Below are 16,744 nucleotides of genomic sequence, written 5' to 3' on the forward strand. Positions count from 1 at the left end.
ATGAATAAACAGAACACTCCTCCATCCATCACACCGGCCTCTATTGTTCACAGGTCAGAGGTCAGAGGTTAGAGTTCAGGAGCAAGCTCTGAGTCCTTTCAGCTTTTGTTCTGGACCTCCATTCAGTCCTGCAGCGACCCAACAGAGGTCCCAGAACCAGACTGTGAGACCCCCCCACTACAGGGTGAGTGTGTTTGTTCCTGTTCTTCTATCCGTGTGAGGACCAGAGAGTCAGACCCTGCTGGTGAGGACATTCAGTCTGATCCACCTCCAACACCTGATACCTGAGCGTCTCAGCTCAGGGTGAAGAGTGACTCACTGTACAGGTTCAGTCTCACTGCAGTCTGTAGGACAGGTGAGGACAGGTGAGGAGTTAATGTGAGGACCTGAATTACTGAACTTTTCATTCAGATTTAATTCAGTGTAGAAGTTTTCCTGTCTCTGCTGCAGGAGCTACATGTGGGTCACAGTGTGTTTGTATGAGTCTTTATTTTATAATAATTCATCCTGTCAGACGTGTTGATCTGCTGATTCAGACGTTAAACCACAGGAACAAAGGATCTGAAGTGAGAGTTTTTCTTTGCAGGCTCCGGCTCCACACTCCACCACTGTTTGTTTCTGATTCTGGAGCGTTGCCATGGAAACCTGTGTTTAATAGCAGGTGAGGGGAGGGAGGAAACTCCGCCTCACCCCCTCCCTCCCTCCCTCCCTCCGACAGCAGCAGCTTTTCCCTCCTCAGTCGAAGCTGAAGGTGTCGGGAGTAAAAACTGTCTTTAACAGTCAGAATTCAGCTCCACAAACTGTTTCCAGATCAGCTCGTTAAACCCAGAATGGGGGGGTGGGTAGGGGTTGGGTCAGGGTGGTGGTGGTGGTGGTGGGGGTATTATGACCGACAGAGCAGAGGGACAGCAGCTACATTAACAACATGCAGCAGGGTGAACAGGAGCCAGAGCAGGATTCCTGTGTGATGGCGTCATGTGCAGCTGTACGTCCCCGGGGTCCAGACCCGGTCAGGACGGGTGGAGACTTGGGGGGTGGGGAGGTGTTTGGGGGTGGGGGTGGTTTGGCTCTGTGGGCAAGCTGAAGTCAAAAAACTGTGTTTCCACTTTTTTCTCTGCACAACACACACACACACACACACACACACACACACACACACACACACACACACACACACACACACACACACACACACGGATGTTGTGTGTTGTTCTTCCAGCTTATGTAAGGGACTGAAGTGGGGGGTGGGGGGTTGTTACAGAGGCCTCCTGACCCCCCCAGTTCGTGTGCATGTTGTGTTCAGTTGCAGGAAAGTTGACATGATTCCTCTAAATCCTGGAATCCACTCAGATCCTCTTTATCTGGTCTAAGATCCAGATCTTAATAAAAAGCTGCAGTTCAGTGACGTGAACTCTGGAGACGTTTTATACGACCATCCACCAGACCCTGGATGTAAATCATGAGGAGGCAGGACTCAGGGTTTGGTGATCTGGAGGTTCAGAGCAATGCTGAACTGTAGATCAGGTCTGGGCCGGTTACAGAGTTTTAAAGCCACCATTATGTCAAAGACAGAAAGTGCAGGAACATGAGTTCTTTTTTGCTTTGTTAAATGACTCAGTCGTTATGTGTTGTGTTTGTGGGTTCAGATTCCTCCTGTGTTCATCGTTCAGGTTTTTACTGGGAGACGGTTTATTTCTGACGGCTCCAAAGCAAACTGATCATTAAAACCAGAAAAACTCTGAAAGAAACAGTTTCATGTTAAAAATCTGTGTCTTTCTGGTGCTCTTCTGCTGTTAGCTGAGCTGCTGCTAACGTTAGCTCAGCTTGTTTCCAGATTCAGGTTCCTTCAGTGTTGATGGTTCAGGAGCAGAACACAAACAGAGCAGCTGATTAAAATCTGTTAAAATAACTGAATAAATAAATGTACATCATTGGGTCGCAGTCGCAAAAACAGAGTTAATGATCACTGGAGGCTGCAGGGGGCGCTGCTGCTCAGTGAAGTTACAGTTTGTTCCTTTAATTAGTGGTGACAGACTCCTGCAGGACTGATCCTAAAACCAGGAAGTAAGTTAGCATGTTAGCACTTCCTGTTCCCTTGTCTGTGTTTCTGGTTAAATGTCTGAAATAAGGTCTGTGGTTTTAACACAAGCTCAAGACATTTTCAGGTTTTATTCTCCAACATAAAATGGGTCAGTAAATCCCCCACTCCTGATGTTTGAAGCTTTTACGTGTCTTAAAAAAGGCGGTTGCTAACGAGTGTCTAAATGAGACTACAGAGGTTGTCGGGGATGAAAATATCCTGTTGGCTTTTTGTGGAGGAAACCATGCTGATGCTATGATGCTAACTTCAGGGTTGGACTACAGAGATACGTCATTCCCGCAGGACTGTTTCTGATTAAAGACAAAGTGTTTAGGAATATACAGCATGTAAGAATAATACCAACTGAAATAATGAGAGCTTTAGAACCAGATTCTGACTCAGCCTCCTCTTTAAGACAGAGAGTCTACAGATCCAGTAAAACTGAAAGACCACAAACCACTAAATGGAAGACAAACTAATTTAGGTTTCACTGACATAATGTGAACTGAACCATAATCCTGACACCAAAATGTCACCGTCCTCTGTCGTCTTCTCCTTCGTCTGTTCAGCCACCCTCCTGATCTTCATCTTCATTTCCATCTTGTTATCATCTGATCACTGTGAAGAGTGATGGAACTGATCCAGTTCACTGGTCTACGATAGCATCTTAGAAAACAGAAAGTCTGGTTATTTCATCTTTAGATTTATTGTTTGTTCTTCTCATGTGACCTGTCAAGTCAACTGTGAACTTTAACGATGATGTGAACAAAGAAAAATAAAATTAATTTGTTTTTAAAGAGAAAGTCGAACCATGTTTCCTCTAAAAAGCAGTGTTTTAAAAATGTAACAAAAGTTAAACAAAAATGAACCAAAGATGCTGTTACTCCACAGAAACAGAGAATTATCTTTTAATTAATTTCTGTACAGAAACTGTCACCGACCTCCTCGACGTGGTTTTTAAATCTGTAATTTCACACCGACACGTCTCTTGTGACTTTTCTTTGGTGACAGTAAAAACATCTGGATCTTATTTTTAGTCCCGTGACGACCTCGTGTTGTCCTCAGCCGTCTCCTTCCTCCTCATGGTCGTGGGAGCCGATGGGCTGCAGGTCCGGTGGCTCCTCCAGTGCCTCCTGCTGGACATGCTGGATGGACACCATGCCAGTCAGGAGGGCGTAGCTCAGCATGGCGCCCAGAGCCACCAGAGCCGACAGGAACTGCTTCCTCCGCTTGTTGGGGACGTGGTCAAAGTCTCCGCCTTCGGGCTGAGAGGACGTCTTCTGACTGGAACTCTCTACGAAAACAACATGAAGGACATCAGCTGCCATTTTAAAAAAGAACTTATCAAGCTGTATCTCTGCATCATGAATCCAATAAACATCTGAGAGCTTTTCTGAAATTTACATTAATCTCTTCCCACTCTTTCCATTTTCTCTCCTGCAGACAAACAGTTTTCCTGATAGTTGACGTCTTCAGTGAGACAATCTGTTTACATGATGTCAGTCAGTCACGTTATACAAACCTCCTGCAGATAAACATCAAGAGTTGGACTCCAGAATATCTCAGAGATAAAGAATGCTGCTGGCCTCAGCTATTAAAGTTAAAAGCAGCTTGTTATTCTCAGAGAGAAAACCCCAACTTTTCTGTCCAGGTCTGATCAAACAGTTCCAGTTGGGGTCAGTCCGCCTCACCTCGGCCGTCTCTGGGGAAGTAGAGCAGCAGGATGTTGGTGCAGAAGTTGGTCAGGTTGTCGAGGGATTTCAGATGTTGCTGCAGTTTCCCGTTGGGCAGTTTGGACTTCAGGATTGGTGCCAACTGACCGAACACGTAGGCGTCCAGAGACGAAGGCCTGCAGAGGTCAAACGACAGATTCTGGGAACAGTTTACACCAAATTAAAGACATTCTTCCAACTGGACCACAAATATTTAACATTTGTCTTACAAGATCAAATATGTTTTTAGCAGCTTTGAGAATTTATACTGTAGTCCAATAATAAACATGTATGTGTGGGAGATATAGATCTATTCACATGGTTACAGACAACAAGCATCAGTTCTACACAGATGTATAAACTGGACTTGAGAGTATGAGTCTGGATGAACTTACGAGTCTCCGAAGAAGAACTTGTGTGAGCCGAGTCGCTGGGACAGCAGGTTCATACACTCTGCAGCATCACGGTACAACTGAAAAATACAACACAGAAGTTTATACATCAACAATATCTGGAGAAGAGTCAAAAATCAACGATCCTGAGGGTCCTCAATCACTTCCACCTCCATGAACTCCTACAACTCCTCCTCTATGATCCAAGTCTCCTTGGAGGGTCCTTTATCCAGGACCCTCAGTGTTGCCCTGCAGGTTCTGACTAACCTGTCCTGTATCAAGACAGTCCAGCGAGGCCCAGAACTCACCTCCATTTAAGAAGTTAATAAAAGTTTTCCTTTCATTGTTAGACATTATCCTCAGCCCAGGTCTCCTGCTGCTAAATGTCCTACTTTTGTTTATGGAGCTGTCCGACCATTTCCCTCACCTCTCTGTGGTCTATTAGTAGTTCTTCCTGGCTTGTTGGTACCTGAATCCTGACTCTAGAGTTCCCAGGCCTACCCAGTCCTAAAAGGCCTCTCTCTTCATCCCGAAGACCTCGTCCATTGGCAAGTTCTTGAGCTGCTCCAGAACCCGTCACATCTTAAGTCAACTCACTCTACAACTGAGGCTTTTGAGACGCTCAGATCCCACATCCCTGACCTTACTGATGCTTGACCAGGGTCAGTTTTCCTGCAGTCAGCAATTTATCCTCTGACTGTGTGCTCGGCCAGCTGCTCTGACGTACTAATACTGACAAAACCGTTAAACATCTGAGCGACCGTAAACTAACATGGCCGAGGTTAAAGGTCTAATTCCCATTGAGGTTGACCGTGCTGAAGATGGTTCTGAAAGGTCATGACTGATGTGTTACATAAACCAGGAGCATCATTACGTTCTTTCTCTCTCCTCCCTGTGTTGGCCAGTTTCCTTCAGCTCATACTTTAACTGAAAGTTTCCACAGTCCTCTCTGTTTTATGACCACTGAGACTTTGAGACCTGTTCAAACCTCCGCTGCAGAGCCTCTAAAGTAAATGACCCACGGGAACATACAAATTCCTTTCTTCTCTCCCTAGAAACAGAGACTGAGGCCACAGCTCTTTACTCAAGCTGGTGATCCGAGATAATTAGCTGGTAAATTTTACTAGCAGAAGGTAAAGTTTGACTTCAGAGAGGATTTACTGAACAGCCCATGAATTTAATTCCAAAAGCTTCATCCTCTGGGAAGCCTGAAAGTCCTTCAACTCAATCATCAAAATCATTTAATCAGAGCATTTTAGGTTCATTCTTGACTTTTTAGCAACATTACCACCACAAGCACATTTATTCAACCTTTAGTCCAGTGGTTTCAGTGACTGACGGGATGAACCTGGACCAGGTCTGTTCTTTACAGGTAATCTGGTAATCTCTGTGGACCTACATCTCTCTCCATCCAGGTTCTCAACAAACTCTGAGCTTTTTAACTCCTTTTTTGGCCTTTTCACCTGTGTGTCTCTGCATATTAACAGTTTGAGCTGTTGGTTGGTAAACAAAGCTCAGAGAAACACTGACACACCTCAGTCCTCGACAGTCTGAGACCAAGAAAAAAAAACTAAAATCAGACTGTATGATGATGATAACTAGCTTTGAATATTTTAAATGAGATATAATGGTTTATCCTCTTTTTGACCTTTTAGCTCTGAAGACTTCTTGAATTATTTTTAGATAGCATGTTTTTGTATTATTAATTTGAACTGTGAATTTTGATTCAATAATAAACAATAAAGTTTGGGTCAGAGTCACCAAAGCCATGAAGAATCATCCTCAGGGGACGATGAATATCCACTGAAACCTTGACCAAACTCTGATCTGTGATTCATTCCAGAGCAACAGGCCGACCGACATCATCCACCGCCGGCTTTTTTTTCCCTTTAATTAATCTGGTTTCCCAGCTTTTCCCCCCTTCTCTCCCTCTTCACATTTCCAAACCGGCAGGTTTCTGCTGTTGATTCTCAAAACCACAGCTGTTATTGGGAAAACTAACTGCTGTAAAGATGTGTTTAATAAATGAGCTGAAAGTGTGTGAAACCCAGTCAGTACAGAGGAAAATATTCCAGAGAGATGTGTCAACTTTAGTTTTCCTTCTTTCCTGAAAAGTCGACTCACTGACAGGAACAAATTGTTGTTTAACAACCTTCCCCCTGAACGCTGCCTGACCTTTGACCTTTTCCCAAAGTGGACAGATCATTCCACACCGGCGGTTTTCCAACAGAAAGGTCCACTGAAGAGTTTTTTCCTTTCCCTGCGAATTTGTTCCAACCACTTCAAGGAGCAGCCTGAACACATGGAAACGATATCTGCAAACAAACTGGAAACTGTGGAGCTGTTGCATGTTCTGATGTTACTGCAGAATTAAAGTCAGACTCGTTTCCTCTCTGATGAACACAAAGACCACGTGCAGCCAAGACCGGTTTTTACTTCACAATGAGGAGTTTAATTTCTATCCTCACCTCCTTCTCCAGCTCCTCTCCGGCCTCCAGGCTCTCGTCCCCTCGGAGCAGCCGCAGTTTTTCCAGCTGCTGGCGTTGCATCCGTCCAGGCAGGAAGAAGTTCAGAGGGAACGGCATGTGCTCGGCGTACCAGCGGCGAGTCACGTCCACGTAGTTCTTTGGTTCGATCCAGAACGTGTAGATCTACGAAAACACAAGAACCATATCACACAGGGACAACTGACTTTCTGTTTTTAATACGTTTAACAGCCGAACTCTGTCTCACCAGAGCAGGAGCGAGCTTCTCCTCCATCAGAGAGATGAAGGCCAGGCTGTCGGCTCCTTCCTTCGCTGACAGGTCATAGTCTGCGTTGTACTTCTGTAAAACACAAATCAGGTTTTTGTTGAGAGAACACCCTCTGAAACACACTGGAGCCTTAGTGCTGTTTGCGGAAGTAAAATGCTCAGATCCCTAAAAAACAGCCTCAGTGCTTCAGATGAGTTTGTGTTTCTACAGGAAGGCACAGAAACAACAAACCACATGTACCAACAACATCACAAACAAACACTGATGAACACAAATCTATATTCTGAGTGTTACACCACCAAGAGTAAACTGCACATTATCAAAGCTGGGATCTACACTGATCCATTTTCTGCTGGGTTCCAGTTAAAGTCTGAATTTCTGAGTTCCTAGTTTGAACCTGAATGCCTCCTGAAGTCAGATTTCCAACTCAGAAAGTCGGAGCAACCTCACCAACCCCGACATAAGAATCAAAGATGGAGCAGGTGCAGATTTATTTTGATTTAGCAACAAAGTCTTTCCTGTGAGCGTCCATGTTTTTCTGACTTCTCAACAGGGACAGCGTTGACTTGGAGGTGACGTCACTCCCAGTTCTGACCTCTGATGTACACTGAATGCACCATTAGTTATGTGCCGCGTTCAGGACTACGCTAAACTCTGAAACTTCCACATGATCAGCTGATTTTAAACTCAGAGGCTGAAATCATTACAAACGTCCCTGTAAAAACTGAAACACTGGAAACTTCACTGATATCACATACAACAGTAAATGACTTAGAAGTCATTACATAATGTTTGTAATATATTACTGTTCCTACCAGTCACAACAGAAGACTCCATGTTTTTAACTGTTCAGGGACCTGAAAAAATCCACCAGCTCTGACAGAACAGCGGTGATTACAGGGACGTACGTTTAATGAAGCCTGATTCACTGGGAGGACGATCTGTCTGGTCCTTCTACAGGCCGAGGCTCAGACCTGGGTTCAGAGTTCAGGGTTCAGGTTGAGGTTAGAGGTTTATTAATCTGTTGTATCTGCTCTGAAGTGAAGCATGCTGGGAGCTGATGGAGGATAAACGTGAACATGTGTTGATGAGGTCATTCTGGTGAATCAGCTGATTTCAGGGCCCATTAACGTCGTCACAGGGTTCATCCTCTGAGGAGCAGGAATCCAAATAACTGACATGTTTTTAAGGATTTAAAATATCAAAGATAAACAAGCAGCAGCTGGAGACGTGAAGCTGAGCGGAGTGAAACTAAAGAGAATAAATGTGAGTTCAATCTGCAGCCGAGCGTGAAGCCAGCAGTTTGCTCCTCTCAGCTTCTTCAGCAGCGGTTTCTGGACAACCTACCGCAGCGAGGAGGCACCGAGCATGCTGGGTAATGCTTTCCAGCTGCAGAGACCCGACTGCTGCTGAATGTGGGTCAGAGGGAGGAAAACTGCAGCCGAAGGTTGTCAGACGTCAGAGAGTCGGCTGGAGTTTCACTGATTTAACTGAGGACGATGGAGACAACTGACGTAAAACTTTAGATCTAAAACTGGTTCAGGTCTCTCAGTCTGTGGACGTCGGCTAAAGCTCTGAGCAGGAAGAACACACCTGATCTGCAGAGACCGTCCAGACTGACTGTGGAATACGTGGACTGAATTTATAACTCCCTCTGTTCTCATGTTAAATATGGTTATAAATGGCTCTTCAAATAAAAACTGAATTTAATAGAGACACAGACTGCAGCTGGAGTCTGGATTTAAACTCTTTCCCTCTGAGATCTGCAGTAGAAGTGGATGGTGACTAAAATGGAAAAACTCCAGTGAAGTAAAACGACCTGAGACTTAAAGAGCAAAGGTTCCATTTTTGAAGACTAAGCACTAAGTTTGTTCAGTCCAGTTTATCACTGACATGTTTCTGTGTTTCAGTGTTACTCTGTTCCACACCAGACGTTAGAGATGGACGATGTGAGCTTCAACTTTTATCTTGATATTTTCTAGTATTTGTAGCGATAATGATATAAAACATTCAACACCGAGCAAGAACCTGAACATAAATGATTTTTCCGTCTTCCTCCGTGTTTGTTGTCGTTCTACATGTGAGCTGCGTCTCACAGAAATACATCAACTACAGTTTATCTTTATTATCACAGGATGAATAATTCTTACTTTCTGATATATAATGATACGATATCATCGATTCCTACCAGGAGCTACATATGAAGATCAGCTTCTTAGCTAACTCAGCACTGCAGTGTTGATTAATGTCACCGTTCCTGCTAAATAAATAAATGAGCCATAAATTTATACTTAACGTTGTCTGGAGCTTGAGAACTGTAACTTTTGCGAGATCTTTTTAAGAAACTTCCACAAGATCCCGAGCTTCTTTTTGGGATCTCACAAAAAGTTTGTTGAGATTTCACAAAAGTTTCTTGGGATCTTATGAAACTTTCTCAAAATCTTGTGAAACTTTTTTGAGATTTTGTGAAACTTCATGAAAAGTATGAAATGTACATCTTTTTTTTTCCAGTCTTCAGATTTTTTTCCTCCATGTTCCCTCCGTAAAAATGACCATTTGAAAAGTTAATTCAGGAGTTTGTGTTTTACATCGAAACAAAAAGTGTTTGCGTCTGTTTGCAGCAAAGTTACTTTTTGACGTCAAATAGTTGACTCTGACTCTGCAGCAGTTCAAACTGTTTCAGGACCATCAGGTCAAAAACCATCAGGTCAAAAACCATCAGGTTAAAAAACATCATCACACTTAATGCTGCTAAAACCTGATAAGTCTGTACTCAACCTCTGCAATAAATTATCTTCTGTGTACTTCACTTACTGTGAGATACTTTTCTGTTCCTGTTGTAAATATTTTATAGTGTATAGTTGTATGTTAAATATTTAAAGTAAATATATTCTTTTTTATTTATCCTGTTTCATTTTGCAGCAGAGCAGGAAACTGCTCTCGGAAACAAAGATTCAGATTCAGATTGATAACAGTAGGTGACAGTGAGTTTGAGCAGTGGTGTTTCTCAGTAGTTTTACAGTCCGACGTGATGGTGCTGAGTTACTGTGTTTGTCCCGTCAGGACCGGACCGAGCAGCTGGTCTGAGCTCTGATGTTAAAGTGTGAGGTTCAGGTTCACAGTGTTTGTCTGTTCCTCAGAGCTCTCCTGCTCTCTGTTCAGCTTTATGAGAATTATCAGCTCTGCTGGAATGTGTCTCTGGCTGCAGCTTCCCGTTGTTTAATGAGTTTTTCCAGTCGGCTGCAGACACAGACACACACACACACACACACACACACACACACCACACACACACACACACACACACACACAGATGTGATCTTCAGGGTCTCAGCTCTGAATCAGTTTTATTGGAAACTCAGTGTGTGTGGATGCAGACGAGGAATGTGCCTGTGAGACTGGTTAAACACAGAGCTGTGGTGTCCAGGTAAACCTGAAGCAGCTCCACCTGTCAGACTGTATGAACAGGAAGTAAGATGATGAGATGAGAGAGGAGGGAGTCAGTCAGCTGATCAGAGGTCAGAGGTCAGCTTATCAGTGTTATTTCACATGGTGCACAGAGTGTGGATCAGCTGTGACCGATGCTCAGGTGTTTACCTGTTTCCTGAGGTGGATGATGATGTCAGAGGGTCTGGACAGAGTGTCTTTCTGATTGGTCCTCAGAGCAGGAAGAGAACCTGTAAACACAGACAAAGCCAGCGTGACCAGGAGTTCCAGAGGAACCTGAAGGCATCAGCAGAGTGAGCGGAGCAGAGTCTCACCGCCGGGACTCCTCCAGGGGTTGGATATCTTCCTGAGTTTGAGAGGAGCTCCTGCGAACTGAGCGTAGGCCTGCAGACACACAACACATTCAAACACAACTTTATCGACAGGCAGGAAGCTTTTATTCTGAAAACATCTGCTGCTGCAGCCGAACACACTGACTGATCTCAGTGTGACAGCTTCATGTCTGAGTGTTGGACAGAAACAGACAGAGCTCAGCTTCTTACAGGAAACGCTGCAGATGACTCACTTCTTCTGGAAATAAAAAAAATCAAAGCTTCGCTCAGTTTTTACAACCAGAAAAAATGAGGAAGAATTTCCTCATAAATCTGCAGCCGTGAAGTCAGAGAGTGAAGACGTTTGTTCCACCGAGGAGCAGAGCGACGCCACACTATACACACACTATACACACACACACACACACACTATACACACACTACACACACACACTACACACACACACTATACACACACACTATACACACACACTATACACACTATACACACTACACACACACACACACACACACTACACACACACACACACACTATACACACACACTATACACACACTATACACACACACTATACACACACACTATACACACTATACACACTACACACACACACACACACACACTACACACACACACACACTATACACACACACTATACACACACTATACACACACACTATACACACTACACACACACACACACACACACTACACACACACACACATATACACACTATATATACACACACACTACAATCATAGTAATAATAACATTAACTATAATAATAATAATAATAATAATAATAATGGTGGTGACATGACTCACTTCCTTTATAACCTGTTGATTCTCTCAGTTCATCGTGTTTTATTTCTGTCTGAATAAACAGTGATAATGAGTCTGAGTCTGACTCATGGTATCCCACAATGCATCATGAAAAGAAGAGTGCAACTGATGGTCACTAACCAAGAGATATATCCCATCATGCACTGTGCTCGTGCTGTGACAGAGAGAAAAATGGCCTGTTGACCTGTGACCTTTAGGGTCAACAGGAAGTGAAGCCCCCCCCCGTAACAGTGTGTAGAAGCTGTAGCTGTGTAACGTGTTGGAGCTCGTTACTGTGGCTCCAGCGGTGAGCGTCAGTAAAACTTAATGTCCTGCTGCAGACGACTGAGAGGGAAAAACACACCTCATCGTCCGTCTCCGTCTGCAGGACTCCAACACTCAGCTCGTTAATCCTGACCACGGGTTCCAGCTCACTTTCACCTGTATGCACACCTGAAGCCCCGCCTCCCAGTAAACACTGAGCTTTAAACACAGACTGGGTTTATTACAGGAAACAGAGACTCTGACAGACCAGGACCAGGACCAGGCTGGACACCTGATTTAACCTGATATTGATACGTATTGATACTGGTATCAGGTAACAATCTATCTGCAGATAATGTCTGATCATCAGGTCTACCAGGACCATGAGTCATTAACCCATTAACCCAAACACTGAGGTGACAGCGAACCACAGGAACTAATAATTGCTTTCAAAGGCTTGTGACTTGAATTAAAAACTTTCTACAAGAAATATGTCAAGTCTGAAAAAGTATTATTAAAAAATTAACCGGTGGACTTGTGGTTCGTTGATTGGTCAAGGTTTTTTTTTTTGTATTAATGATGACGTCAGGACTAATCCACTAAATTCACCTGATTATTTCGACTTTAAAAAGTCATTAAAATGCTCATCCCTACTTACATGCTTGGTCCAAACCAACACAGCAGGTGTGGAGGGTTCCTCAGAACCACAGTCCAGAACAGAGGACCCAAATCTGGTCAGGGTTAGGGTTAGGGGGTTAGGGTATATTGTGATGTTTGTGTTCGTCAGGATGAGATTTTGGTCGTGTCTCCGTCTACAGGACAGGACACAGGTACGACAGGTAACGTCTGAAACTAAAACAGATCAGTGACAGAAAATGGAACTGATCAGGTTTAATCAGTTTTCAGGGTCAAACTGCTCTGATCCTGGTCTGAACCGGTCCAAGTCCAAACTGTTCAGCTTCCTTCTGATTGGTCGTCTGCCTCCTCTGTCGGTTTAATGACTGGAGTTCTGGGTCCTTGGTGACATTTAAAGAGAAAATAATGAAGGAGTCTCTGCAGCATCAGGTCTGTCTCAGGGACCAGGGACAGGTGAGTCCGGTCCAGGTGAGTCTGGAGGGACCAGCTCAGCCTGTCTCACTGGAGTTAAACTGGTCAGACTGGTTGAGTCTCAGTGAAGCCGTCCTGTGGTCTGGAACAGACGAGCTGTTGTTGGAGGTTTCCAGACCGGCAGCAGATCCTGATCCTCCAGAGCTTTGGAAAATCCGGCAGCAGATCAGGGTTTTCCAACCGCTGCTTGGGAGAGCCGTCTTTACCCAGAGTGCACCGCTGCTGCGCTCTCAGATCTGGGTCCAACACAAACATGTTTCCGTCAGGTTTAATCAGTCCCAGGAGATCTGCGGCCCTGAGCGCGGTCTGAGAGGCTGGATCACCGAATCCACTCTGTCACCAGACCCTCAAGACCACATCAGTCATGGAAACACCGTCTGTCTGCGGCCACAAGGCATTCTGGGTGGTCATGACACAAATATTTCACTATGATCTACGTCTCTGTTTAAAGGACAAATCCACTGTTTTCAGCCTTTAAGGTGAAGAGTACAAACAGATCAGTTCATAAACAATAACTGAAACAGTGATATTTCTAATTAACTCGACTCTGCTACAACTTCATAAATTCCTCTGGGTTCACAGACGACTGGTTTAGTAGATCATCAGTATTTCTGGAACAGATTTGTGTAGGAACTTACTTTAAAAACTGTCCTGCTGAGATCTGTTCTGTCTTTACAACGAGCCGTCGTCTGTGATTATAATCCTTCCAGGGGATTTTTAATCCATCATGAGATCTGATGGTATTTTTCTGTATTTCCAGAAAAATCCATGTTCTGTGTCCTTATTGATCCAATATTTACAATCAAAACAACTGTTTCTGTGTTCTGATGAATGAAATTCACGGTGACCACACTGACGATATAAACCAATCATAAGCTGTGTTGTTGAACCGTGGACAAAGAGTTGATCCGATGAGAAACTAAATTAATTATATCATGTCATTTAGACTTTTGTTTACTTTAGTTTTGTTTTATTCTCTATTTCAGATATTTCTTCTTTCCATTCTGTATTTTATTACGTCTGTTACTGGGACCTGAGTTTGTGAATTTGTATCAACAGGTTTTGGACTGACAATAAACAATCGTTGATCTTTGATCCCTGATAAATGAATTTGATCGGTATCAGAGAAGCTGCAGGTTATTTATTACTGATTCTGACCCAAAGCTGCAGTTTCCATGTTACGGTGAAGTTTATGAAACCTAAACAAAGTCAGTCAGAAATATTAATTAAAGAAGTTCAGAGTCATCATTATACAACAAGTAGTTCTGACCAAGCAATCTGATTGGTCCAAAAGACATTTAGAATGTGCTCAAATCAGCATGACAGCACGCCTTACTCATCACTAAAAATATTACTCCGTCATATACATTTGACTTTGTTGGTAATAGTTGTATAATCGCAAGCAAGCGCTTCGGTCCTGACCGCATCACCGTCGTGCTCAAAGACGTTAAAGCACACCCTTTCGGTTAACACTGCTTAAGTAAACCTCTCCTCTGTCAGGACCTGATGTTCATCTACAGCAGGATCAGTAACAGATCCTCAGCCACCAGGGGGCGATCCTTCAACATCTACAGACCTCGTCTTAGCAGTGTGTGGTGGCCGGTGCTCTCTGCTTTGGTGTGGTGGAGGGAGGGGCCTCGCTTCAGAGACAGAGACAGACTGAACCAACTGATAAAGAGAGCGAGCGCCACCATCGGGGCTGAGTTGTATTCTGTTCTATTCTATTCTATTTCTATTCCAGATGTTCTGATTTCACTGTCATGTTGTCATCTTTATACTCAGTCTGAAGGGACTGTGGCGCCACCTGGTGGAGGTCTGAGGAATTACACCTGATCTGACTTATTCGTGTTACTGTGATGATGATAAAGAGTGACGAGTCTCTGACCTTCATATATGACTAAACCTTAGACCTGATCTTTACCCTCAGACCTGATCTGTAACCTTAGACCTGATCTTTACCCTCAGACCTGATCTGTAACCTCAGACCTGATCTGTAACCTTAGACCTGATCTTTACCCTCAGACCTGATCTGTAACCTCAGACCTGATCTGTAACCTTAGACCTGATCTTTACCCTCAGACCTGATCTGTAACCTTAGACCTGATCTTTACCCTCAGACCTGATCTGTAACCTCAGACCTGATCTGTAACCTTAGACCTGATCTTTACCCTCAGACCTGATCTGTAACCTCAGACCTGATCTGTAACCTCAGACTTGATCTTTAATCTCAGACCTGATCTTTACCCTCAGACCTGATCAGACCTGATCTTTGACCTCAGACCTGATCTTTGACCTCAGACCTGACAGCTGTTTGCATCCTCACGTGTTTTATAGGGTGAAAGCAGCTGAGCCTGAGACAAACCAGTTTAAACAGCTCCACACTTTTCCAAACCAAATAAACCAACAGAATCTGCCTCCAAACTTTCACCACATCCTGAAATCTCTGATCAGGATCAGCTCTGAATCAGTCTGAAATGTTTCCCGGCTGCAGCAGCAGAAAATATAAAACCATGTTTACAAAGTTTACCACCATCAAACAAGAGAAGAAGAAGAAACAGCCTCAAACTAACTTTAACTTTATTCCTAAAGTAAAAACCAACTTTAAGTTTCCAGTTTCTTTAAGTTAAATATTCAAAATGTAAAACACAGTCACAGATTAAACTACACAACACACACACCAGACTGACTGATTCATCACTGACGTCTGGCTGAAATCTAAACTTCTCAATGACAGAAACACAAGTCTTTCTACAGTATTACCTGTGACACGTGCTCGTCCTCCATAATGATGCTACAGGTGACTCTCCCCCTGTCCGACACAGGTTCATTAGAACCTGAATGAACGAGGGTTTATTACAGGACTGAGATCAGACCAGCTCAGAGTCAATCTGTTCATTTATTCATGTGTTCATTTTGACTTCACGTGACAGCAGCCGCCCGCCATTTAGAATAACAACAACAATAATAAACAATGATAATAGTCATCATAATCATAATAATAATAACGCGAGAATGACCCGGTCCACGTTTTAACTAATCTGTGATTTTATGTCATTTGGAAAACGTCGTTATTTTACGTTTCTTGTGATTTTACCGCGTTGGTGACGACACGAGTTTGACCTCTGAACCCATTAATGTCCGTTTCTCCACAAACAGACACGGTTTTATTGGATTTATTGATTTAATCGGTTTCATTGATTTCATCTGTCAAACTCTGACTGACGTGTTTTAACGGTTTCCCCTCGGTGTCTGTCGGTTAAACTCTCCGTTACCGGCCGCCGCTCTCTGAGCTGTTACCGGCGGATAAACCCGCGCCTCTGTGTGCGAATGACTCTGACAAGCAGCCGGTAAATCGGTCCGAACCGGTCCGGATCCGGCGTGAACGGACACTCACCAGAACTACCAAGCAGTCGGTGCTGACGGACGGTAAACCCCAGTCTCCTTCCCAGCAAAACAACTCGTCCGGTGCCGCCATCTTTAGCCCGGACAGTGCCCTTTCACTCCGGAAGAGAAACTCCCGCCGTTTCCTCGCACTATCAAAATAAAACTCACGGACGCACTCTGCGATGTTTAAATACTTTAGTACAAGTTTCTTCGTATTTAAAAAAGAAGTTCATCCTCTTATTTACACGATATAATCAGAATATAAAGACATAAACACATGTAAGTATAATCAGAAAATAAACTTAATTTCAGTTTTTATCATTATTATTATTATTATTATTATTATTTTGAAATTATCATGAAATGTGTTAGATGAAAAAAGCTGTTTAATAAATGGTGTTGTGTGTGTGTGTGTGTGTGTGTGTGTGTGTGTGTGTGTGTGTGTGTGT

General features: G+C 43.6%; 1 protein-coding gene across 1 annotated transcript; it reads right to left on the reverse strand.

Moving 5' to 3' along the window:
* Window positions 1–2,767: 2,767 nt before the first annotated feature.
* Window positions 2,768–16,430, reverse strand: mtx1a (metaxin 1a). Its single transcript, XM_018678799.2, has 8 exons — window positions 16,306–16,430; window positions 10,700–10,769; window positions 10,536–10,615; window positions 6,918–7,010; window positions 6,653–6,835; window positions 4,188–4,264; window positions 3,772–3,929; window positions 2,768–3,374 (listed from the first exon to the last, which is right to left on the reverse strand). The coding sequence occupies exons 1-8, from the start codon at window positions 16,384–16,386 to the stop codon at window positions 3,142–3,144; spliced, it is 975 nt and encodes a 324-aa protein (XP_018534315.1). The 5' UTR covers window positions 16,387–16,430; the 3' UTR covers window positions 2,768–3,141.
* Window positions 16,431–16,744: the final 314 nt, after the last annotated feature.

The sequence above is a fragment of the Lates calcarifer genome, linkage group LG15 (genome assembly GCF_001640805.2).
Source record: "Lates calcarifer isolate ASB-BC8 linkage group LG15, TLL_Latcal_v3, whole genome shotgun sequence".
In the NCBI taxonomy this organism is placed as follows: domain Eukaryota; kingdom Metazoa; phylum Chordata; class Actinopteri; family Centropomidae; genus Lates; species Lates calcarifer.

What these genes read in the sequence shown, in the direction of transcription:
- mtx1a (XM_018678799.2), bottom strand. Translation starts at nt 16,386, where the DNA reads ATGGCGGCACCGGACGAGTTGTTTTGCTGGGAAGGAGACTGGGGTTTA. An exon ending in CCGACTGCTTGGTAGTTCTG is followed by an intron (nt 10,770 to 16,305) that starts GTGAGTGTCCGT and finishes GTGTGTCTGCAG; the next exon opens with GCCTACGCTCAGTTCGCAGG. An exon ending in AGAAGCTCGCTCCTGCTCTG is followed by an intron (nt 6,836 to 6,917) that starts GTGAGACAGAGT and finishes GTGTTTTCGTAG; the next exon opens with ATCTACACGTTCTGGATCGA.